Here is a 26439-nt window from a genome sequence, read left to right as displayed (position 1 = left end):
CGGTCATTTTAAATGATTCATGAAAATATTGCCAGAACCTCCAACCATGGAAGTCTCTCGGGTTTTTGTCTGTTTTCTTATCACTAAGTACAGTAAGTCTCAGGTCTGAAACCTTTACCGAAAATATTCCATCAACTTTTCGTTATCTATTAATCCACAGGGTGTTTTCTCTTTCGAATTCTTAAAGGTGATGTTCCTTATTTTGTAACCAAACCTTTTTATTCCTCTGCTAAAAAAAAAGATTAGGGTATATGAAGCTTTAATTAAAAATCGACCGTTTTGTGTATGATAATTCTATGTGTTTCCAAGGTAACAGACTACAAACAAACCTCATATGTAGTCAGAAATTGCAGTTATGTGTTACTTTTAGTGCTGGGATAAGGTGTTATCTGAGCATGCTCGGGTGCTAACCGAGGGACTTCAGAGTGCTCCAAAGATATGTTCGAGTCCTCGCGGCTGTTCGACAGCTGGAAAACATACAGGGATTGTCTAATAAACATTGCAGATTTGTAAGACTCTGGTCAAGGATCCTGCAATTCTGTTTGCTCCACTTTCCGTTTTTTTTTTCTAATGCAGAGTTCCAAATTCCCTCTTTTAATATAGAGCAAAAATATTCAACTACAGTACTCTGAGCCACCACTAGGGGAGCCAAGTGTATACTATTTTACCATTGAGTTCAATGTATCTTCAGTATGCATTAAGCTCATGAGCTCCCCCTAGTGTTGGCTACCGGTTTCTTTAATATTATATTTCACCTCTATGTCAAAATTTACATATATGATCCTTTAAGCTTCATATTCCCTTGCGCTCATCCAGCATTAGTTATTTCCATTCCTTTCCTCCGATAATTTTTTTTTAGAAGGTCCATTAAAAGATTGTTTTAGTGAAGGATTTAATTTATTGAATGCCAATATCCTAAACAGACGGACAAACAAGAGCAGATCTTGGCCCACAATGGCAGCAATCTCATCATATTCCCCGAGCTGTACTTTGAGTGCCGCTATTATCCCTGCAAAATGCAGAATACAAGAAACACAAAAGCCTGTCATTGGTTTTCCTCCGCACGCGGCCGCTCCGTATTCAAAATGTTCTTTTCAATTCAACTCAAGTTCAAAAGGCTTCATTATGTATAATCCGAATGTAGACACGAACAATCCCGCTTTCTTTTCTCCCATGTATTGCCCTGGTGGTAGCCTGTTTGGTTCTTTCATGCTGAACTGAGCGTTGCGAAAATTGCTTGATGTGAAAGTCAATTTCGTGCGTCCAATTAATGTCTCAACGAATGTACTAAATTTACCAAAAGTCAGAAGCTTCAAGAAAACTTGTCTGCGGGGTTCACGGGATGTCAATCCCGCTCGCATACAGAGATCTGAGCGGGGCTGTCATTGCAACGCTGGCCCTAGAATTAGCATTGCTTAAAGGAAAACCTCTGTCACAGCTGTAGTTTCTTCTAAAACTCTCTGCGTCCAGCACTGAGTCTCTGCCGATGCTACCCTTGTCTGGTATTGGCTGCAGCGGTGACATCACGTCTACAGCGCTGCAGCCAATTACTGCGCTCAGTGGCTTTGAGCGACTCGTGCTGTCAACTTGTGAAGAACCGCTGAGCTAAAACAGCAGCTGGAAGGCAAGGATTTTCTGAAACCGGTCAACCCATTCAACGATCAACAAGGCATGAAGGTGTGGGGAAGGCTGAGGATAAGCATCGGACCCGAAGCCATTCACATATTGGGTTCCCTTCATAGTAAATCATATTAGGTAGATAAAGTTTAGCAGGTTGGCTTGGTTAATGTCTAGGGTCACTCTCTTAAAACACGGCACCTCTTCACACGCCCAACCAAAGTAGAGGTATTAGACTGACAGTGACCTTCAACCACTTGCAACATCCATGTAGCTGCCCAATAAGAACAGCTGTCCAGAGCAGGTCCACGTAGTAGACCACCCATTGGGTGGTCAGATCATGGTCGAAAGCCCAGTGGGAGTAGCAGTCAGGAGGTTGGAGAGGAAGCCTTTCCAACTGATATTTGGAGATAGGCTGATTGGGCTCTACAGGGAAATGACAAGACATTGGTGGGTGGAGAGGGAGATGTAAGGCTCAACAGTTGAGGTGGATCCTCTAAGCCCCAGGTCCGGGTTGGGACATGGACCCAGGTCGATGATGAAGCAAGCTGAAAGGCACATGGGCAGCGAAGACTTGGCACATTCAAGGATCTCAGGTGCAGCAGGATGGTTGAAGTGGGACCCAGCATGGATGGAAGCAAGTCAAAACACAGTTGGATGGAGCATACCAAGCATAGAGGTCTAGAGCCTCAATCCCAAGACACAGGTGTATGTGCCAACAGGATTTCAATAAGTCTAGGGAGATGATGTCATTGATCCATGCCACACTGTACGTGGAGCACAACAGAGGGCAGGAGACCCAGAAGAAGGGAGCGGAGCCTGGAGTACCTGGGATAAGTGTGTAACAGGAGACTTCCATCCATAGGTGAGCAGCTATGAAAGTTGCTAGGTTCCAGATACTTGATGTAAAACAGGGGTGGGGAACCTTTTTCCAGCCGGGGGCCATTTGAAAATTTCTACCATCATTCGCGGGCCACATAAAAATGATCACCTTGAAAATGACCCTGGTATATTTAGTCAAACAATCAATTGTGGTTTGCATATCAACCTCTGGGGAGGCAGCTACAAATGAGACCTCTGTCTAATGAGATGGCGGAGTTCTGAGAGAGGACGCCAATATGGCCCTGTGACTTTCCTCTGTACAGAAACTGTACAGGGGACGTTCCCTATATAGTTGTGGGACTGTTCGTACCCTTACATTGTGACCATATGGCCAATACAGATTTAACAGTTTACAACATTGCTCTCATATTGAGAGACTGTGAATACATTTATGAAATTGATATGTTTTTGTGCTGAAAATTGACTTTAGTAAAGTTTTATGTTCCTGTACTTTTACAGTGCGCTTCCGACTCCTTTTATCTCCACACCATCAAGACAACCTGCATCTTGTAGACAGATGGCGCTCTAACAGCTAAATACATCAGACTGCTGGGCAACCTAATTCATCTTTCCCTGCATCAGTGATGCCTCCAGATGTCAACCATGGTCCTACTGATCCTGGCTGAAAATCTCCAAATTTTCCACAGTATTATGCTGTTACACTAATTGGCATTCATGGATGACACCAGCCTGGTTTATTGTATTTTTAATACAATAAACCAGGCTGGTGTCATCCATGAATGGATTGAATATTGTTTCAATCTTGAGGGCTTAAACATCACAGTTAAGGCACAGAGCTTGGTGGTCAAACATCACAGTTGAGGCACAGAGCTTGGTGGTCAAACATCATAGTTGAGACACAAAGCTTGGTGGTTACATTTTATAGATGAGGCACAGAGCTTGGTGGTTACACATCATGACTGAGCCACAGAGCTTGGTGGTTACACATCATGACTGAGCCACAGAGCTTGGTGGTTACACATCATGACTGAGCCACAGAGCTTGGTGGTCAAACATCACAGTTGAGGCACAGAGCTTGATGGTTGTACATTATAGTTGAGACATGAAGCTTGGTGGTTACATTTTATAGATGAGGCACAGAGCTTGCTGGTTACACATCATGACTGAGCCACAGAGCTTGGTGGTTGCACATTTTGACTGGGCACAGAGCTTAATGATTACACATCAGAGAAGAGGCACGGCGCAGAGCTTGTGGGTAACGTATCACCGCAGAGATGCAGAACTTTATGGTTCCACATTAATGATGAGACAAGGAACTTGGTGGTTACACATCATAACTGAGCCACAGAGCTTGATGGTTATACATAAGAGATAAGGAACCGAGCTTTGTGGTTATATATCAGAGATAAGGCACAGGGCTTGGTGGTTACACATCATATATAAAGCACAGGGCTTGGTGGTTACATATCAATGATGAGCCACAACACCTAAAATAACAGTCTCTTAGCATACTTTATCAAGTAAGTCACAGTAAGCGATCTAAGGTGCAGCAAGCTGGCTTGGTCAATGTCTAAGGTCAATATCTTAGAGGCTTTAGACTACAAGTGCTATGCAGCAGGCCCAATAAGAAGAGTTGTATATGAAAAAGTTTGGACAGCCCTGGCAAATTCGGGACCGGTGGCAACTATGGACTATGTGGTGCCTCCTTAAATAGCATAGCCCGACCTAGAATAGACCCTGTGCGTCACAACAACACTCAACATCCTCACGTGGAACCTCTAAGTACCGCTACACATGTGTTACAGCCTTAAAAGCTGCAGTTTCATTGAAGTGAATGGTGCCGAGCTGCAATACCATAAACATCCTGAGGACAAATGTGGCGCTGTTTTCTGAAGAAAGCATCCATTTTTTTTTTCACCTAAAAAAAAAACCATTTGGCAATAGGAAGGAATATCCGTCGTCTTACCAGGCAGTTGAAGTCTGAAAGGACATCAGTGTTGGACTAACAGTGTCCCCTTTTAAAGTGTGTACAGCATGTGACATCTGATACTGAGTCTGTACTTGGGAAGGCTCCGGTGCTGCTTTATTACATTGCCGCTGTCCTTGCCTCATCCATTTCGCTTGGATCCCCCACCTTGCAAGGTACATTTTACAAATATCATAGTTCATTGCTGAGTAATATAACAGATCTAGAATGAGCAGGACGACCACGAAAAATCCGTAGATCCAAACTCCGACCAGGGCACTGTAGTTACTGTGAAAAAAAATAGACAAAAAAAAAGTAAAAATTAATTACGTGACTTAAGACTTTGAAAAAACGCTAAAAGAGAGATTATATAACAATCACGTGAAAGCCACATTCAGAATTCTGCACAGATTTACTAAAAATGGTTCTCTGCTAAAATGCTGTCCCTTAGTGTCTTTCTACAGGCATCTTCTGCTATAATGCATGGTGCTAGGTATAGAATTAAAGGGGCTGTCCTCATGAGAAAATCCCTTTAAGGGTCTTTTGGGGCTATGGACATTATAGAGCGGGGCCCCGCTATACAATCAATTCTAATTACGGCATAGTTAAACTGCCCATTTATTCATTTATTACAAAGATGGGTTTAATGAGAATTGTGTAATTCTTTATTTCTCCTCTGGGGGTGCTGCAGGGAATTTGCTGGATTTCTAGTTAGACTAGACTGGGTTTTTTATGACCCTACTACCCCCATCTACTCAACAATGTTAGGTTTTCCTTTGATTCAATTTTTTTTAGACATATCAACCAAAACTTGGTTGGCCAATAGCCTTCATAGGTTTCTGGAAGACCCATAGATATATCTGTCTATGGTTGTAGTAAGTGCTAGATCCCCTTTATTGTATACATTAGTCCCCTGTTCTCAGAACCCAACCACATATTTACCAACAGGGCCACCTCCACAAAAAAATGCAGAAACGCCTCCAATTTGCCACTTTTGGCTAAATTTTTTTATAAGTCCCGTCCCTTTTGAGGTTTGGTTTGCGGAACCGTCCTGGCAAAATCAGAATTGCTGGCAAGTATTCAACCAGTTTTTGCTCCCCTGAATACTCTGATTTTATTTTATTTTTAAATCCGCCATACGGTTCCAGAGATATGAGGCTTTTTATTTAGTTCTAGTTTCTATGAGATTCCTCAGGGGCGTGTCTTTAGGCTCCTCTGCATTATTACCCTATGAGGTTCGCCAAAGACCATACAAATTAGCACTGAATAAAAATGCCCATATCTCTGGAACCGTAAGACGGATTTAAAAATATAAAAACTGGAATACTCAAGGAAAAAGCAAAAATAAACTAGGGGCGGAAACTGGCCACTTCTGACCTGAAGAGAGGTCCTCTTTATGTAACCGTGTATCTGTGTCTTTAAGCAGACTCTGTTCTATATTTGTCTGGTGAGTTCCGTGCCTTTAAATCTTTGGCTCACAGATGTGGAAGGGAATCATAAAGCATCTTAACTTCACAAGACTGAAAATATTCCTTCTTAACAAACGTGACTGACAGAAACTCCAAAGGGGTCATAACTGATGATCGTAGCTCAGGCATCGAGGATTTCACAAAGAGAGGAGAAATATTCAGAAGACCCCATGAGAAAATAATTTCACAGCAGAGCACGATGGTTCCGGAATTATCTGACTATGAGGAATGTCGTCCCTGACCACACGTGAGGAGTTATGTTGGGGATGGGGCAAGCAGTCTTGGAGGGATTAAAAATCTATGCAAATCTTTTTGCATAACGTACAATACTATGTGTCGTTCAAACATTTGTTTTTCATGATTGCAATAGTTTTACGCCATTTTCCTGAATTAATTGGGTCCCGAGTTTATAGTTTATAGGGCCCGGTACTCATTAGGTTGCCGCTTTTGCCACGATTGGCCCGCCATCTAATGTTTATGGAGCACCCCCAGACACAGGGCCACAAGTTCTCGGTACCGGGCCTCTCTGCTTCGGTTCTGAGGCTGTCACGGTGGCTAGACCCGGTCTGCGACCCTGCTAAGGGGCGTCCAATAAAGGTGGTACAGTCTGTCAATGGTTCGTGACGCCACCTGTGGTGTTCGGTCAGGGTGACCGACGCTGCTGTGGGGTCCGGTGGGGCGATGGAATGGCAGCTGGATGGTATAACTTCCCACAGGTGAAGTATATCCCCAGGGCTTCCCAGTAAGGTGGATGGTGATGGTGTGAGGTGCAGGCAATAATGAGGACACAAGGTTGCAGTCTCTTTACCTCTTTACTGAAGACTTCAGGATCCTCAATCCAGAGCACGTTTAACAGGGCTTTCTGAGACCGGCCGGTCCGATGGGCACATCCAGAGTTCCCTTTGCAGGTGGAAATCGTTGCCTACCACTAGCGCCTGTGTGTTGTAGTCCTACCCTGCTGAGCATTCGGAATAGTCCTCACAACTGCTGTTCTCGTTCGTTCGTTCTCTACAGCTCTCTCTCTTTCTTTAGTTCCAGATGTTGCTAGTTTCAACGTCCCCCAGTTTGTTATGGCTAGGACGCCACCCGTATGACGGGAAGGCCTGGAGGTCTTCCGGGACCCTAGAGACGCCCCTCTCCACACGTTGCCCCCTATGTCTTCGTAGGAAATTTAAGGTAGACAGCCAACCTATAATTAACTGTCCTGCGGAGTTCGAAGTAAGGCCCAGAGTCAGTTACTCCCGCGGTGTTCCGGCCACGCGCCTCAGTAAGATGTTGCCTCTGTCTCACGGCACGACTCCTACTGGCTCTCCTTTGTGCTTGATCTCATTTACACTGTTCCACAATATCCTTTCCTTCGTGTCTCTCTCTTGGATACCGCCGCGGGGTGCGCAGGCGCGGTTCCGTTACGTTCTGTTCTGTTCGCTAGGCACCTGCCAGGTTCCCACGCCTGACCGGGACCCCCCTGTGTCTTTTCCCTGCAACACCCCCTGCCACGGGATGTTGCCTGAATCCAACCCAGTCAGCTTCTGACTAACTTCCTCCCCAACCCCTAGTTTTACCAGTGTGAGGAGTGGCCCAATAAATAAAGCCTTTTTCTCCCCCTAGTGGCCGGAGTGTGAAGTGTAATGTGTTCTGGTGATACCTGGTCAGGAGAACTCCTTTAGTGCCATCAGACGTACCATCACTCCCCTTAGTGGCAGAGCGTCATACTGCAACGACCAGATCTCTGGGGCGCTGCACTCCCCCCCGGTTAAATCCAGTACTCCTGGACTGGGAAGAAGAACAACAGTACATAGCAGCAAAAGACATACAAAATTTTGAAATGCTTAAAACAGGTAATTAGAATAATGCTTCCCTTTATGGGAGGTGAGAACACTTGAACGTTACAAACAAAAACAAGGTTAAATATTTTTAAATAACATTCTGACTATAAATAACTCTCAGTACCCAGCCAGGTATTCTACCAAGTGCAAACTCTTAATGATAATTTAACTTTTTCCTTTAAGGGCGTATACGCTGAACCCACTAAAGGCCTACTATAAAATACTATATAAATAACTCAACTTTTCTTTCCGTTCTAACTTCCCCAATGCAGGACCGCCTAGCTCATTGGCTGGGCCTACTGTCATTGTGCCGACCATCTTTCTACAGTTCTCAGGAGGACTCTCTCTCTAACCCCTACGGGTTCACTTTCAAGCTTTCCTGTCCTCAGTCTCTATCAACATTATCAACCTTTCTAAATTCCAACATTATTAACGTTTCAACTTTTATTAGAGCAATCATGTAACCATTCCCTTTAAGAGGGACCCAAGTCTCTAGAAAGTAGTGCAGATTCTCTCTGTCTGCAAGTCCACTGAAAGCAAGACCGTCTGCGCCATGTCCAGAAGCGTTATCTTCGCAAAGTCTTCTTTCGCTTGTAAAACCAGTAGGGAGCACCTTTAAGAAGGCGCAAACTATATACAAAACAGTTTGAATCATTCACTGTTCATGACCCAGCAGTCTTTGGAAACAATGATAACTTGTGCAAAAGGAAATAAAAAGAAAAATGTAAAACAGTAGGGATCCCGGGTCAACAAAGGGATCCTTTTAAGAAATAACCCTGGACGGGTTTAGGTAGAAAAAGCAGGAAACACTTAACTATTTACATTTTCAGGTTTTCGAGGCTTATTCTCGCGACGGTAGATTGCAAGGCATCCGTTGGTAGCGAACACTTCCCGGCCTGGAAAGTTCTGTGTTCGACCTCTCATCCGATGCGGTATCAATGTCACTAATCAGTTTTTCAGGTATTATCTGGGTTCGAAAGTCAATTTTGGTAGTAGGTTCAGTAGCGGCAATAATGCCCACTGTGGTAGTAGTATTAGGATTTGTCAGTTCAGAGTTAGTCTTAGTCATGGCAGCAGGTGGCGCTGCTACGGAGCTTATCAGTAGGTCTTCTGTCACTGGGGCAGACGGGAAGGCCTGGAGGTCTTCCGGGACCCTAGAGACGCCCCTCTCCCACTGTTGCCCCCTATGTCTTCGTAGGTGTAGTAAGGTAGACAGCCAACCTGTAATTAACTGTCCCGCGGAGTTCGAAGTAAGGCCTAGAGTCAGTTACTCCCGCGGTGTTCCGGCCACCGGCTACGCGCCTCAGTAAGATGTTGCCTCTGTCTCATGGCACGACTCCTACTGGCTCTCCTTTGTGCTTGATCTCGTTTACACTGTTCCACAATATCCTTCCCTTCGTGTCTCTCTCTTGGATACCGCCGCGGGGTGCGCAGGCCCTGTTCCGTTCCGTTCTGTTCTGTTCACTAGGCACCTGCCAGGTTCCCACGCCTGACCAGGACCCCCCTGTGTCTTTTCCCTGCAACACCCCCTGCCACGGGATGTTGCCTGAATCCAACCCAGTCAGCTTCTAACTAACTTCCTCCCCAACTCCTAGTTTTACCAGTGTAAGGAGTGGCCCAATAAATAAAGCCTTTTTCTCCCCCTAGTGGCCGGAGTGTGAAGTGTAATGTGTTCTGGTGATACCTGGTCAGGAGAATTCCTTCAGTGCCATCAGACGTACCATCACTCCCCTCAGTGGCAGAGCGTCATACTGCAACGACCAGATCTCTGGGGCGCTGCATTTACGTTGGCCTCCTAAATCTTCTCCAACTGATGTTGAGGGGAAGAGAAGGATCAGACATGTTGACTTACGTCTCCCCATTACTTTGGGGAGTAACGTAGTTGCTTGGCAAATGCATAGTAACCTTGTCCCATTTAACACATGCACACTCAGCCGAACAGACCACGCACGTGCATTAGGGGTTGGAAGAAATAGTCATAGGCTGACTTTCATAGGAACGCAGTCATGATGGGCAAGGAGGTCTTCATTAGATCCCTGTCTGATATCGCAATTCGCAACCCATCCGCGTCCCATGAACTTGTTGCTGGGGTGCCGATGAACTGTTAAAACCACATGCCTTCTGGGCTATGCATTGTTAATGCCACTATCACAGACTGACAGCTCCTGCTACATCCGCAGTTATTAGAGGCAGATCATGGCTGAATAAGACAGCCATCATCTGCCAACAAAGATGCAGGCTCAATTCCTGAGCACGTGTCACAGTCAGGAAGCCTGTATATTTGGTAACTGTTCAAGAATTCAAGTTTTTTCTCAGTTTAGGAAAACCAATCTCCCTTGGCTGGGCTTTACTCACCCTCTGTCACGGGTGTGTCAGGGGTAACGGACAGTCATTCTGGATCTGGCTACAGAAGGTCATTACAATTAGATCAAGCACCTTCTTGATTTTTGTATCTCTGTTGTAGAGCGTTATCCCTCTCCCTTTAGGACCCAACAGTTACCTTCCCCTTCTGTTGCTAATTAGAGACCAGTGCTGAAGGTTTATATTCATTCAGCATCTGCAGCATGTTGCTGGTTTTAGCTCTTACTTGTCTCTGTCTAGTTGGAAGTACTAACAGTCGGATAGTGCCTTCTAAGAAGTCTCTGGTAGGATTGCTGGTGTGACATTTCGGTTGTCTTCTCAAGCTAAGTGCTCCCCTAGTTCGTCTCTCTGTCTTTAGTTGTAGTGGGGACTGACTAGTGCCTACCCTGTCCTCTCCTTAACCAGGGTCTATCACTAGAGTCAGGCAGGGATTAGGTTCCTGCTCGACGATAGGTGCAGAACCTATATAGGGATGTTTAGGGCAGACAGGGTGATTTTAGATCTGCCTATGGGTCTCCACTCCACACTTTCTAGTGTCTGGACTCCTCCCTCTCCCCTTTGTTGTGCACTTACTCCTTCCTCACCCAGCATGACACCCACCCTGGGTCCTGTGCTGAGTCTTCTCCACTGTTCACGATGCCTATTATTGTCTGTAGTACAAACGTTTTATCAGTCTTGCTGCAGTCAATCAGTGAACTCATCGGCTGTGAATCCCGTCTACTCAGATTGAGATCACTGGTTGAAGAACTATTAACGCAACTTCAGAAAATAACAGACACCGGGAGAAGTGTCAGAGAATCAGCGCTGGACCCGGGAAGGATGAGTAAACGACATAGCTGGGGAAAAGGTGTTCCGAAACCATATAACCCCTTTAAGGTTCCAGGGCATCTGAGGCACCCCTTTAAGCACTGATCGCTCATGTGCCCCTTGTGATCACCAGCATTGGTCATGTCAGGCGACACAATAAGAAGATCCAGGTCAACATATGTAATCAAGTGACCATATAATAAATAATAATGCATATTACACACTCAGTAATGATATGCTGACATTTTTCAGAAACTTTCTAGATATTCTATGCCTGGTCTGTGCCTTCAACGTGCAAGAAAAAAATAAATAAAATTATTTCGTAATTTTATAACGCGCTGTTGAAATTCCCAGTCATCTGCCTTATAAAATGTAAAAATGACTGGAGGGGATCGTGTATCCTCATATAATAAGATTTATGGAGCCAGTGAGAGGAATACATTTGGGCTCACAAAATTCATCTTTGCAAACACAGAGGAAAGTGATTTATTCAGAATAGTAATAAATACCAGACCTCATAAAGTAAGTACCCCCATCAAAATCGGGACAGAGGAATCCAACGTTGTCCAAGGAGATAGGAGAGGTTTACTAAACCTTGCAGATTAGAGGACGTCCATGAAATTACACATTGTGCCTTGATCTACGGTCTACAAATCATGACACTACTCTCTCTGAGGAACATAGATACCCTAATTTTATGGGACTTTATGGGGCTTGGAGTAGAAAGGGGAATTATTTATGATTAGTACATGACGCGACTCAAAGTCCTTATCTCCGTATTCCTGATGGCTCTTGTATGGCGGACCTCCATCATTTTCTCTCCTTAGTTAAAGTTCTAGAGCTGATAACCAAGCCCACTTACGGAAATGCTCTTATGCCAGTGTATACAGAGGCGTAGCTAGAGCTTTTGCCGCCCGGGGCTGCTCCCGAGTTTGGCGCCCCCCCCCTCCCCCCCCTGCTCAATACACAGAAAGGTACCAAAAATAGTTTTCCTGTTTTGTAGAACTTAAACTGGGCCTAATGGTGTCACCCCCACATGCCAAACCTGTGACTTTTAAATAATTAAAATCAGAGAGAACAAATGACCGCCATACACAACAGAATCCACTATACCAAGACCAATAATATCACATACAGGAAGAAACACCACCACACCATGACCAGACCACATAGGGACCAAATAATACTATATACAAGGGACAAATACCGCCTCACCATGACCAGATCACATATTACCACCACTTGGTGACCAAATAGCACATACAAGGGACAAATACCACAACACCATTTCCAGACCACATATTACCACCACATAGTGACTGAATACTACAATACTGATCAGTAATAAAAAAAAAGCACCATACTATCACCATAAGTGCCATTATACACAGGAGATCTGTACTTAGTATGCAGTGTCTGTGTAGAGGTAATACTGAGATCACTGGTGATATTATACACAGGAGCTCTGCATATAATGTATAGGTACAGTGATCACTGGTGACATTGTACACAGGACCTTTGTATATAGTATACAGTATATAGTGTCAGTGTATAGGTAACACTGACTCACCAGTGACGTCTCTAGATGAAGTCCTTCATCTTTCATCCAGCACAGACCGCCATCATTTCTTCTAGCCAGGACTCGTTTCTGCAGGAAATAACACAGTTATCTCGAGCTCCGCTTGTAGAACACATTACTTAATTTTTAACAACTTCTACATTACACCACGAAGAAAAAAAGGCGATATAGTGTCACTCTGCACAGTAACAGGACCGCCCCCCATTTAAAACAGTATACTCAAAAAATAAAATAAATACATCACTGCAGTAATAATATCCCTTAATTAGCCCCTATGGTAATATCCCCCATCCTGGCCCCGTTTATCTCATTCCTGGCTCCAGCCATATGTTCTCCCATCCTGCCCTCATGAGTATCCATTCTACCCCATATGATCTCCCCATCCTGCCCCATCAGTCTCCATCGTATCCATCCTGCCCCATGTCTTTCATTCTGCCCCGTGTCTCCAATCATGCCCCGTATCTACATTCTGCCCATGCCTCAAGTCCTGCCCCCAGTGTGTCCAGCAATTTGCCCCAGTGTGTCCAGCAATCTGCCCCAGTGTGTCCAGCAATCTGCCCCAGTGTGTCCAGCAATCTGCCCCAGTGTGTCCAGCATTGTCCCAGTGTGTCCAGCATTGCCGCCAGTGTGTCCAGCAATCTGCCCCAGTGTCCAGCATTGCCCCAGCGTGTCCAGCAAATTGCCCCAGTGTCCAGCATTGCCCCAGTGTCCAGAAATCTGTCCCAGGGTCTCCAGCATTGCCCAGTGTGTCCAGAAATCTGCCCCAGTGTGTCCAGCAATCTGCCCCAGTGTCCAGCATTGCCCCAGTGTCCAGAAATCTGTCCCAGGGTCTCCAGCATTGCCCAATGTGTCCAGAAATCTGCCCCAGGGTCTCCAGCATTGCCCAGTGTGTCCAGCACTCTGCCCCCAGTGTGCCCAGCAATCTGCCCCAGGGTCTCCAGCATTGCCCAGTGTGTCCAGCACTCTGCCCCCAGTGTGCCCAGCAATCTGCCCCAGGGTCTCCAGCATTGCCCCAGTGTGTCCAGCATTGCCCCAGTGTGTCCAGCATTGCCCCAGTGTGTCCAGCATTGCCGCCAGTGTGTCCAGCAATCTGCCCCAGTGTCCAGCATTGCCGCCAGTGTGTCCAGCAATCTGCCCCAGTGTCCAGCATTGCCGCCAGTGTGTCCAGCAATCTGCCCCAGTGTCCAGCATTGCCCCAGCGTGTCCAGCAATCTGCCCCAGTGTCCAGCATTGCCCCAGCGTGTCCAGCAATCTGCCCCAGTGTCCAGCATTGCCCCAGCGTGTCCAGCAATCTGCCCCAGCGTGTCCAGAAATCTGCCCCAGTGTCCAGCATTGCCCAGTGTGTCCAGAAATCTGCCCCAGTCTGTCCAGAAATCTGCCCCAGTGTCCAGCATTGCCCAGTGTGTCCATAAATCTGCCCCAGTCTGTCCAGAAATCTGCCCCAGTGTCCAGCATTGCCCAGTGTGTCCATAAATCTGCCCCAGTCTGTCCAGAAATCTGCCCCAGTGTCCAGCATTGCCCAGTGTGTCCATAAATCTGCCCCAGTCTGTCCAGAAATCTGCCCCAGTGTCCAGCATTGCCCAGTGTGTCCATAAATCTGCCCCAGTCTGTCCAGAAATCTGCCCCAGTGTCCAGCATTGCCCAGTGTGTCCATAAATCTGCCCCAGTCTGTCCAGAAATCTGCCCCAGTGTCCAGCATTGCCCAGTGTGTCCAGAAATCTGCCCCAGGGTCTCCAGCATTGCCCCCAGACAGACATAAAGAAAAAAAAAAAAAAGTAAAATCCTCACCTCTCCCGTTCCCAGTGCAGGTCCGGTGCAGTCAGCGTCTCTCCGGCTCTGCGACGATCAGGACAGAGAGGCTGAGCGCGCAGTGATGATGTCATCGCGCCCTCTGCCCTGAGACGTCGCAGAGTCAGAGGGCGCTGAAGACGCTGGCTGCAGCTACCGCGCAGCCGCAGGAACCAGGAGAGGTGAGTATTATTAGCGCTGGCACCGGGGGAAGGGGGCGGGCGCCCGAAGACTTAAAGAGCCCACGTTTTTTTTTTTTTCTCCTCCTTCTGCAGCGCCGGCCGACCCGCCCCCCGCAGTGTGCCGCCCGGGGCGGCCCGCCCCCCCCGCACCCCCCTTCCTACGCCACTGAGTGTATACGTTAGATGGCTGTTGGCCGAATGACGCTTTGGCCGATCGTTTGGCCATCTTACCTGCTGGCTCCGCCGAGCACTACTGTGTTCTCTATGAGAAAGTTGCCGACTGACTAGTTGGCCGGTGGCTTATCTAAATGAGAACGGCAGTACCAAATCGGACATGTGAGATCGATGTGTCTCCTGACCATCAGTTGGCCAGCTCCCCCATACAGATTGGACTATTGGCTGAACCCGTTTGTATCAGCAAGTTCAGCCGACCATATGAATGGCCGTTCTTCAGAAGGTCTCTTCTCTCTATCATGGTCTTCAGTCTAGCTCCTGATGTGCTCCTGATTTTTTGGGTTGTTTTCATTCATCTTGCTGTGTGTAATTCTTGTTTTTTTTTTTACTTCAATATGTATTGGTATTTTCTGAAAATCTGGATCCATTCCCTACATCCAGACAAAGATTCAACACATTGGCATTCGTAGAGGAGATAAAAATGAAGCCCTTTTCAGGAGATTCTTTACACCACCACACTCCTTCTTATTCACTCATGACAAGAGATCCTGGTGGTGCCATCACATTTTCACTACATGAGTACATTTTCCACTTTTAGGACTAACATTACAGTCCTGATGGGACTTCTTATCATCAAGTACCAAAAGGACAATGAGCCTTTCTCTCTAGGAGCCTTATACTAGCAATATGAGCTACTTCCATAATATGTAGTCCTTTAATCAACCTTATTCTTTGTCCTCCAAGTGTAAGACATAGCTTTAGTTGGTCAAGGAGCCAACAGCTCTACGTCATCGTAAATTATGAAGTTTAATGTTTTCACCACCACTTATCTTCTTAACTCATCCTACTAAATTTATTGTAATGTTGCTCTTCTGTCTATCTCTACTCTGAATGTTTTTCAGGAAAGCAAATCTACTGGATTGTAGCTGGCAAACTTTTACCCCATGGCGGTTCCTAAAGATCATCACTGGATCTCCTTGCTGCAATCCAACAACGAGTCACAAATTTCTAATACTTGTAGGTGTTCTCTCTTCCTTTCCCCACACAGACACAAAGGAGTAAAGAAGATCTCTTAATTTTGGAACTTGATCTACTCGTTTCGAATTGTTAACTAAAAAAAATTCAAAATTGTTTTAATGCGATTGCTACAAATTAAACTCACTTCCTAAACTGCTTTGTAGATGGTACACTTTTACCCCATGGTGGATCCATTAGATGATCACTGGATCTCCATGGTACAATACAACATTGAGGCACAAATTTGTAATACTTTTAGATGTTCTTTCTTCCTTTCCCCAAACAGATATGAAGGCATAATGAAGATCTCTTAATTCTGGAGGTGGATCTGCTCTTTTAGAATTCTTGACTCTCGTAGAATTTTTTTTTATGTGATTGCTGCAAATGAAGCCAATTTTGTACACTGCTTTGTAGGTGGTAAACTTTTACCCCATGGTGGTTCCTTAAGATTATCACTGGATCTTCATGACACAATACAACTAGGCACAAATTTGTAATACTTTTAGATGTTCTCTCTTCCTTTCCCCATACAGACATGCAGTAGTAATGAAGATCTCTTAATTCTTCAGGTTGATCTGCTCTTTTAGAATTCTTGAGTCTCGAACAATTTTTTTATATGATTGCTACAAATGAAGCCTATTTCATAAACTGCTCTGTAGGGGGTATACGTTTACCCCATGGTGGTCCCTTGAGATCGTCATGGCCTAATCCAAAAACGAGGCACAAATTTCTACTACTATTACTTTTAGGTGTCTATCTCCCTTTCCCCACACAGACATGGAGGAGTAATAAAGATCTCTTAATTCTAGAGGTGGATCTGTTCTTTTCGAAATCTTGACTCTCGTAGAATTTAGAATTTTTGTTTTTTATGTGATTGCTCCAAATGAAGCCTATTTCATAAACTGCTCTGTAGGGGGTATACATTTACCCCATGGTGGTCCCTTAAGATGATCACTGGATCGCCATGACATAATCCAAAAATGAGGCATAAATTTCTACTACTTTTAGGTGTTCTATCTCCCTTTCCCCACACAAACATTAAGGAGTAATTAAGATCTCTTAATTCTAGAGGTGGATCTGTTCTTTTTGAAATCTTGACTCTCGTAGAATTTAGAATTTTTTTTTTTATGTGATTGCTCCAAATGAAGCCTATTTTGTAAACTGCTCTGTAGGGGGTATACGTTTACCCCATGGTGGTCCCTTAAGATCATCTCTGGATCTCCATGATACAATCCAACAACAAGCCACAAATTTGGAATATTCTGGGTGTTCTCTCTTCCTTTCCCCACGCAGACATGAAGGAGTAATGAAGATCTCTTAATTCTGGAGGTGGATCTGCTGTTTTTGAATTCTTGACTCTTGTAGAATTTAGATTTCTTGTTTTTTTATGTAATGGCTGCAAATGAAGCTAATTTCCTATACCCCGTTGCTGCGAGTTATGTTAATAATCACTGTAATATTGTCACTTTACATCCAGCATCGAGATCTTGATGGAGTCATTTATTTTGTCGGTGACGGTCACATTGAATTTGAAAACCGCCAATTACATCTAGAGCTTAAACAAGCAGCCATTCTCAATGAATACAATCTTCAGCAATTTATTAATCTCCCACCCAGCCTGTGGCCTCCCATCTGCTCCTTGTAAATAACATCTGTCTATCATACAAGAGGCTTTCTCAGCTGACGGCGGCACAGAAGCCCCTTCATTTCAAAACAAGAGAAAAGGAGGGAATGCTTATCTCCATTCCATTCACGTTTATGATTCCATGTTCATCCACTTCTATCCATTTTTAAATTGTCGAAGGAACTATGTTGTGATCTTTGCAAAGTGAATTTTTGATCTAGGACAACTTTGGGTTCATTTTTTTTCTCCTTAAATGCATGTATTTTGGGCTAAATATTATTTTTGCAGTTGGGTTTCATTCAAAATTTTGCACTGTTTGCCTTCTATAATGCTGATTCTCGTTGGATGCAGAAAGAGCTTTATAAATTAATGGCACATATGCTAAAAATGGTAATAGGTCAGAAAAATTAAAAATAAAAAAATAAAAACTTTTTTATAAAATAAAATATAAAATGAATTTTTTTTTATCAGCTATACAGTTGCAAAATTTCCTATAAAACTTTCCAGCGCTCGGTAGAAGCCGAGACTGGATTTGAGCAGTAAAGGGTTATTTTCTGCAGGCGGGGAGATGAAAGTGGAATCATAGCAAACAGCGAGCTCGGATCCCCGTCTTATGATTCCGCTATTTTTTTTTTTTTATTTAGGATTCACATAGTTACCATGGCAACGGCCTAATGGATGGATTATAGATTTATTTATAAATGGTATTAATTGGATTCCAGAATTGAAATGGAAATCAGCCTGTGCACGTTCAGGCGGTATGATTTTTTTTTTTTTTAGTTCATTTGCATATGAAGAAGCCGGCGAAACTGTCTGTCAGAAGGATTGTCAGGCAGAACAATGGACGAAAGGAGCCGTTTGATCCGTAACCTTTTCATCTTACTTTCACTCCCCTTTTATACAGTCTTTTGCCGTATTTCTAGAGCCTTAGAGCCGAGGAAAACCCTGTTTTTCGGAAGACGAGATAGTCTACATTATGCAATTATCTATGACTAATAATCCAGAATATTTGATCATCCAGCATCTTATTAATTCAACCCTTGAACCCAATACCTAAAAGTTCTTGCCTGGGTTGGCTAGAATCAGAAAAAAACATGGCTGATTTCTTACCACCTACAGGTCGTAAGTGGTATTGCAATTCCTCCTCATTCACTTTATTGGAGCTGAGCTGCAGTACCAGACATAACCTGCACATAAGTGTGGCGCTGTTATAGAATGTGTATTATTCTAATTCTAGATAACCCCTATCAGCTGAAGTCAGTTGTACACATAGACACGACTTTGTCAGGTACCATACGCCGTGTTCCAAATTATTATGCAAATTGGATTTAAGTATCATAAAGATCTAATTGTTTTGTTTTTCAAATAAACTCCTGGATGGTATTGTGTGTCAAGGCTCAAAGGATCACTGAAATCAATCTTAAGTACATGTGATAATTAGTTTTCCAGGTGATTCTAATTAAAGGAAAACTACTTAAAAATGATTTCCACATTATTAGGCAGGGCACAGGTTTCAAGCAGTATGGGAAATAAAAAGGATCTCTCTGCTGCTGAATAGAGTTAAATAGTGCAATGCCTTGGACAAGGTATGAAAACATTAGATATTTCACGAAAACTTAAGAGTGATCATCATATTCTTAAGAGATTTGTGGCTGAATCTGAGCACAGACATGTTTGTGCAGATAAAGGCATAATGAGGAAGGTTTCTGCCAGGCAACTTCATCGGATTAATGGTACCGTCACACTAAGCGACGCTGCAGCGATACCGACAACGATGTCGATCGCTGCAGCGTCGCTGTTTGGTCGCTGGAAAGCTGTCACACAGACAGCTCTCCAGCGACCAACAATGCCGGTAACCATGATAAACATCGGGTTACTAAGCGCAGGGCCGCGCTTAGTAACCCGATGTTTACCCTGGTTACCATCGTAAAAGTAAAAAAAAAAAACACTACATACTTACCTTCAGCTGTCTGTCCCTGGCGCTCTGCTTCTCTGCACTCCTCCTGCACTGACTGTGAGCACAGCGGCCGGAAAGCACAGCGGTGACATCACCGCTGTGCTTTCCGGCCGGCGCTCACAGCCAGTGCAGGAGGAGTGCAGAGAAGCAGAGCGCCAGGGACAGACAGCTGAAGGTAAGTATGTAGTGTTTTTTTTTTTTACTTTTACGATGGTAACCAGGGTAAACATCGGGTTACTAAGCGCGGCCCTGCGCTTAGTAACCCGATGTTTATCATGGTTACCGGCATTGTTGGTCGCTGGAGAGCTGTCTGTGTGACAGCTTTCCAGCGACCAAACAGCGACGCTGCAGCGATCGACATCGTTGTCGGTATCGCTGCAGCGTCGCTTAGTGTGACGGTACCATCACACTTTGGAGTTAAATAGCTTTTTTGTTCAGTGAATGTGACCTCCTAATGCTGCAAATTTCACAATTGAGCATTTTCAGTTCTTTAAAACATGTATAGAAATTCTACTGTGCCTAATAATTTGGAACAGTGCATTCTGAGCTTTTATTCATTTTGGAGATTTTACTGTTATCATTGGGAGGTTTCTTCAATAAAATTTGATGTATAATCTAACGGGTGATGACTTTTATTAGACTGACTGTCATTTGCACTGACCATTTAGGAAAATCCGAGAAAAATATCATTTGCATAATAATTTGGAACATGGTGTAGTTAAAAAGGCCATAAATATGTATAAAAGAATCATATTCCGTAAATATGTATTTTTTTTTAACGTTGTGTAAATGCCGCTGTTCTCCCAAATCCGGAGATGTTTTTCATGTGTTCCGGCCCCTCTCCATTCCTGAGATATGGCCCCTTTTTACTTGTTTACGATTGGTTTCTTTTTAGCCAACTGGGTGGGGTCATAAAGAAAATGAATACAGAGAAGACATGAGGACCACGCCTACTTGACTAAAAAAGACTAGATTTGCATGCAGGGAAGAAGAGGCCATATCTTGGGAACGGAGAGGCGCAGTAGCAAAAGAAAAACATCGCTGGATTCAGGAAAACATTGGGATTTACACAATGTTAAAAAAAAAACATATTTACAGAAAATGGCAAGTCGTTTTTAAGGTATCGTTTTCCTAATCAGTGATGGTTCTGGGTTGATGCCTTGTATCTAAGGGATAAGCCATCAATTACAGAAAGTCCTAATAAATAGGAATGTTTTGCTTGCAGTACCACGCCTAACCACATGGTGTGCTGTCCAATTTATTAAATCCATGAGTAGATGAGTAAAAGGGACAACTAGTGGTGGATTTTTGTACTGCATTCATCAAGAAATTTCAATTTAATGGGACTGATTCCTTAAAAGTAAAAAGGTAAGATAGAGAGAGAAAAAAAAGAGAGATAACTATAAATATATCTAGGAGGAAAATCAGACAAAACACAGGAAATGAGATACCAGTTGTTTAGTCTGCCTTCAATGGGAGCATTTGCCTAGAAAAGGTCAATAGCATAAAAAAATATATTTTTTGAGAATGCCGATGTCACTTACTTATGCATATAGCCATCAGAACCCAACGTGAGATTCATCTGCATGACGTTCTGGAATTCTGTCTCATTACAGCAGTACTTGAAGACGGTGTTGTTGTGGTGACAGCACAAGATGTATGACTTGTTGTCAGAAAGGCGCGGACAGTGGAATCCAAAATGATATCGTCCTTTGTGATCCGTGTACGGCTCGCAAACTCTGAAGTGGGCAGAAGAGGCTGTGGGATCCAAAAGGATGGTTAGATATCTGTATGTAGTATACAGCGCCATCATATTTACAAGAATACCATGATTTTTTTTTTTAATTTACACTACATAATATATAACATAAATTATACATATAATTTATGGTACGGTAAATATTATATATTGTAAATTTAAAAAAGAAAAAATTTCAATTGTAATACCATGCCAAAACACACGGTGCGCTGTCAAAAGAAGTAGACATGGCTTGATGGAATATACAGTGCTATCACTTTAAGGCTCTATTTACGGTAGTCTTTTTTCCCCCTTCTCGTTTTCTTTTATGTTTGATAGCATAGTCTGCAGATCAATCCCTTCTGTCAAAAATACCAGAACCACCATGAAAACATCACAAATCCATTCATTAGTTCAAAGGTTTCCGTTGATATCTATTCAAAAAACTGATTCAGAATGAGCTATGTTAAGAATCGAAGTGAGGGGACTACTGTGACCAGCGTCTAATAATTCAAGGTGCCTTCTAGTGACAGAATAACACATGAACCACAGTAAATACTAAATAAACTAAAATCAATCACAATTAAGATTAAAAGTCATAATTTTTTTTTCAAGGTTTAGCTTTTAAAAATCTAATAAAGGTGCTAGAAGAAAACCATATAAACATTTTGCTTGCAGTACTACTCCGGACCACATGGTGCGCTCTCATTCAGAAAAGTGTTGTACAGTGCTCTATGTCTCCACCTAGTGGTAGGAAGTAAGATGGCTGCCACTCATAGTAAAACAAAGATATATAAGTATAAGTTGCATGGCACTGTATTATAACTTTGGTGATTGATATGGGTCCCATGACTAATAATGTAGGGTCCAAAATTATTGGGCTTCGGATCTATCGACAAGGATGGGCTAAAAGTGATGGCTTAGAATATTAAAGATCATTAACATCGACTAGACTTGGCTTAAAGGGTTTCCCACAACTTCCCAAACTTATTATGTATGGCTTAAGGGTGAGGAATTTAAATAAATAAATAAGTCACTGATTGGCTGCAGTCTTCACATGGCATTTGGAGATCGGCAGAAGACAACGAGGTGGAGGAAGCACTCTGGAAATTAAGTCAAGGTTTTTCATCTTTAGTTCCTCACCATTGGTCCATTCAGAGGGAACAAATGACCCTGAGGCCCAATACTCAAAATATATGGAGCACTCAGACTAAGAAAGAGCCCTCCATGGCCAATAATTTATGGATCAAATAGTCTACATTTGCCTCACGAAAAACTGAAACAACCCTCGTCTACTTGATACTAAGCTACGGAAATATAGCGGCCACCACCCATATCCATCATGATCCTAATTTATGGATATAGTTGTGCCCTCCATGACCATCATGATACTAATTTATGGATATAGTTGTGCCCCCATCACCATCATGATACTAGTTTATGGAAATAGTTGTGCCCCATGACCATCATGATACTAATTTATGGATATAGTTGTGCCTCCATCACCATCATGATACTAGTTAATGGAAATAGTTGTGCCCCATGACCATCATCATACTAATTTATGGATATAATTGTGCCCCCATCACCATCATGATACTAATTTATGGACATAGTTGTGCCCCCATGACCATCATGATACTAATTTATGGATATAGTTGTGCCCTCCATGACCATCATGATAATAGTTTATGGAAATAGTTGTGCCCCCATGACCATCATGATTCTAATTTATGGATATAGTTGTGCCCCATGACCATCATGATTCTAATTTATGGATATAGTTGTGCCCTCCATGACTATCATGATACTAATTTATGGATATAGTTGTGCCCCCATGACCATCATGATACTAATTTATGGATATAGTTGTGCCCTCCATGACCATCATGATACTAATTTATGGATATAGTTGTGCCCCCATGACCATCATGATTCTAATTTATGGATATAGTTGTGCCCCCATGACCATCATGATTCTAATTTATGGATATAGTTGTGCCCTCCATGACTATCATGATACTAATTTATGGATATAGTTGTGCCCCCATGACCATCATGATACTAATTTATGGATATAGTTGTGCCCTCATGACCATCATGATACTAATTTATGGATATAGTTGTGCCCCCATGACCATCATGATTCTAATTTATGGATATAGTTGTGCCCCATGACCATCATGATTCTAATTTATGGATATAGTTGTGCCCTCCATGACTATCATGATACTAATTTATGGATATAGTTGTGCCCCCATGACCATCATGATACTAATTTATGGATATAGTTGTGCCCTCCATGACCATCATGATACTAATTTATGGATATACTTGTGCCCCATGACCATCATGATCCTAATTTATGGATATAGTTGTGCACCCATGACCATCATGATCCTAATTTATGGATATGGTTGTGCCCTCCATGACCATCATGATACTAATTTATGGATATAGTTGTGCCCTCATGACCATCAATTGGTTAAAAATCCAGTTCTATTTAAATTTAGAAAAATAAAGTGGATGCAGAAGTTCCGGTGGCCGCACACAGCCGGCCGGCATCTGTTTAGAGGATTGGCGTGAATCCAGGTTAGATATCTGGTCGAAAGTCAATCTTTAGTTCCCACATCCTATCTTCTGATGTTTGATGCGGTCACACGAAGGGAACTTTTCAGTAGCATCTCGGTCACTGACTGTAAAGTGGCAGGAAAGTCTAATCCGACACATATGTGAAAGACTGAAAAATAGTTTAGTGAAAACTCCATATGAATCCAAAAGATTAACTGGACCCGGAAGATCATGTTGACCAGTTAAGGACTCCATGGTCTCTGTAGCATTCCTCCCAAAATGATGGATGTTGTAAGTCAGCCCACCTGGGAATTCTAGAATGGTTCTTCTTTGTAAGATACCTTTTTTCATAGATAGTCCCTGAAGGTAATTTCTGAGGGACTGTCAAGCTACCTAAATCCCCTACCAGTATGGAGACCAGTAACCCAATGTTAACTTTTTTTGCAGCTTAGAATCTTACTTCAAGAGAGTCAACCAATATGATATAATGGCCATTGTTGGAATACCCCTTTAAATAATCCTGACAGTGTGCACTGTGCACACCATGAGTATTCACAAGTCTGCAGTCACATAAAGTGACTGCAGACTTGACCCCAAGACCGGTCAATCCCTTTAAAGAGAAACGAAAACTTAGGTTTCCTAAAACCACCATTGATCGCTCAACCCCATCCCCGGAGAGGTACGCAGCTTCGTAGCTTTTGCCTTCTATTGAATCCATACCCCACTCTGTGTGTGTACTCAGACTTTTCGCTGTGTGCTCCTGTCGTCTGAGCTGCGCAACATCTCAGGATTCATTTTGAGTGATCAGTGGTGGTCACAGGACTAAAACCCCCCACCAATCTGTTGGAACTCAAAAGGGTGCTCTAGTATAGATACAAATTACTTAGTTTAATTACTCTTTAAATGAAAGGATCTTTGGCTAAAAAGCATTTTTTCATAAGGGTTTTACTAAAAAATGTTGGACTGTTTAGCTTCTACAGCCTCTATGTGTAATGCATCACTGTGCATAGCAGGCTGTAGAATGTGTTAACAGTGACATGGAGCTGGCAAGGTTGCGGAATTTGGAACTCTTATCTCTGTTCTCCTGAACTCTTGTATGCTTTTATGAACACATTAAAGTCCAAGCGATAAGAGTTACAAACTGCTATGCTATGTATCATGATACATAGAGGCTGTAGAAGCCAAACGGTTCGAAATTTATAATGAAACCCAATTGCAAAGACATATAATACAGTATAACTAAAATAATTCTTCCAAAGGAGCTCGTATCCTTTAAAAGCGGAAATGATCAGCCCACCTAAATCTGGTATTTACTCTTCCTATCAGCGCACGCTCGGCTCTGCGGCACTAATCGAGTTTGAAGCCTACAATACCGTCGTCTATTGTGTAACCTTTAGCTTGTCTTTCCACATAGCAGGGGCATCCATGACAATATAATGATAGGATGTCATTTTCTAAAGTAAACCTAGTCGAGTACCTCCCGTGAAAAACAGTCCTTTTTGCCTTAGAGGATTAACCTTTACATTGAAAAAGCTTTTCACAGCCATTAAACTTGACATTAACGTCTTAAGTATGCAGCTTGGGAGAATTGTGGGTAAATAGTTATCTTAAAACCTAACAGAGAGAGAGAAAAAAAAACAAGAATCTAAAACAAATGGTAAAAAATAAAGGATTAAATTAATGGAAGTGAAACTTTGGAGAAAAATATGGATCAATTCTGGATGGATAAATACGGTAAGAATGGTTAACATGCTCCCGTAGTTATTGTTTGTACAGTGTACAAATAACTATACTACAGTGCCTAAAAATGGCTGACATACAGAATGGTGCCAACATAGTGACCCAAAAGTACTTCTACACATTTGGATGAATAATTATGCCATGCAGTGCCGTCATCGTATTCTGTAGAGTTTCGCAGTAGTAGTACCAAAGCAAATACCACCATGCGTACTTAAAATAACCTAATCATGGTGTTATATCATGCTAACAGAATACTGCTATACTCTTAAAAATAAGATTTGTCGTAATTGTAAGGATCAAGCCATCAGTAGCGCCTCGCCAGCAGGGACGGATTTACTAAAGACCCCAATAGGCAACTAAAACTCAACTTTGGTAGGAATGGGCATATGGAATTTCAACATGCCTGATCCTTTTCTTCTCCCAGAAGATAAGCTGCCACCATAACTGTCTGGCAGTGACTTACTCCCCATTTCTCATTGAGGACACATGTGTGTTAGAGCAAGTGAGTGTATTGGGGAGATCAGGAGAAATACTGTAACTGTCAGAAAAATGCTCTTGTACTTTGGACCACTTACAGTCAAGGTTGGCCTTATGGTGTCCATACACCTTAGATAACAGTTATTATACTTCTCCTGGCCTCCCCATAACTGTCAGCCAAATGCTCTTGTACTTTGGACCATTTACAGTCAAGGTTGGCCTTATGGTGTCCATACACCTTAGATAACAGTTATATTATTTATCCTGACCTTCCCCATAACTGTCATCCAAATGCTCTTGTATTTTAGACCAGTTACAGTCAAGGTTGGCCTTATGGTGTCCATACACCTTAGATAACAGTTATATTATTTCTCCTGGCCTCCCCATAACTGTCAGCCAAATGGTCTTGTATTTTGGACTAGTTACAGTCAAGGTTGGCCTTAAGGTGTCCATACACCATAGATAAGTTATATTATTTCTCCTGGCCTCCCCATAGCTGTCAGCCATATGATCTTGTATTTTAGACTAGTTACAGTCAAGTTTGGCCTTAAGGTGTCCATATACCTTAGATAACAGTTATATTATTTATCCTGACCTCCCTCAAAACTGTCAGTCAAATGCTCCTGTAATTTGGAACAAGTACTTACAAAGTTGGCCTCAAGGTGGCCTTACACCTTAGATGCATAGCTAAGGTGTATGGCCA

At 43.0% G+C, this 26439-nt stretch overlaps 1 protein-coding gene across 2 annotated transcripts in view; it reads right to left on the bottom strand.

The window, feature by feature from the left end:
* Positions 1-26439, bottom strand: part of SHISAL1 (shisa like 1) — a 115892-nt gene that overhangs the window by 10050 nt on the left and 79403 nt on the right. The window contains exons 3-4 of one of the 2 annotated variants that reach the window (XM_069763345.1): positions 20755-20968; positions 4427-4714 (exon numbers count right to left, since the gene is read on the bottom strand). In XM_069763345.1, coding sequence (XP_069619446.1) covers positions 4427-4714; positions 20755-20968 — 502 coding nt within the window. Of the gene's footprint in view, positions 1-4422; positions 4715-20754; positions 20969-26439 lie in introns of those variants that run through there. The other variant, XM_069763344.1, reaches the window with a different exon arrangement.

The sequence above is a fragment of the Ranitomeya imitator genome, chromosome 4 (assembly GCF_032444005.1).
Source record: "Ranitomeya imitator isolate aRanImi1 chromosome 4, aRanImi1.pri, whole genome shotgun sequence".
Classification (NCBI taxonomy): domain Eukaryota; kingdom Metazoa; phylum Chordata; class Amphibia; order Anura; family Dendrobatidae; genus Ranitomeya; species Ranitomeya imitator.
The sequence above is the reverse complement of the archived record's forward strand: the minus strand, read 5'-3'. Positions and strand labels throughout refer to the sequence as shown.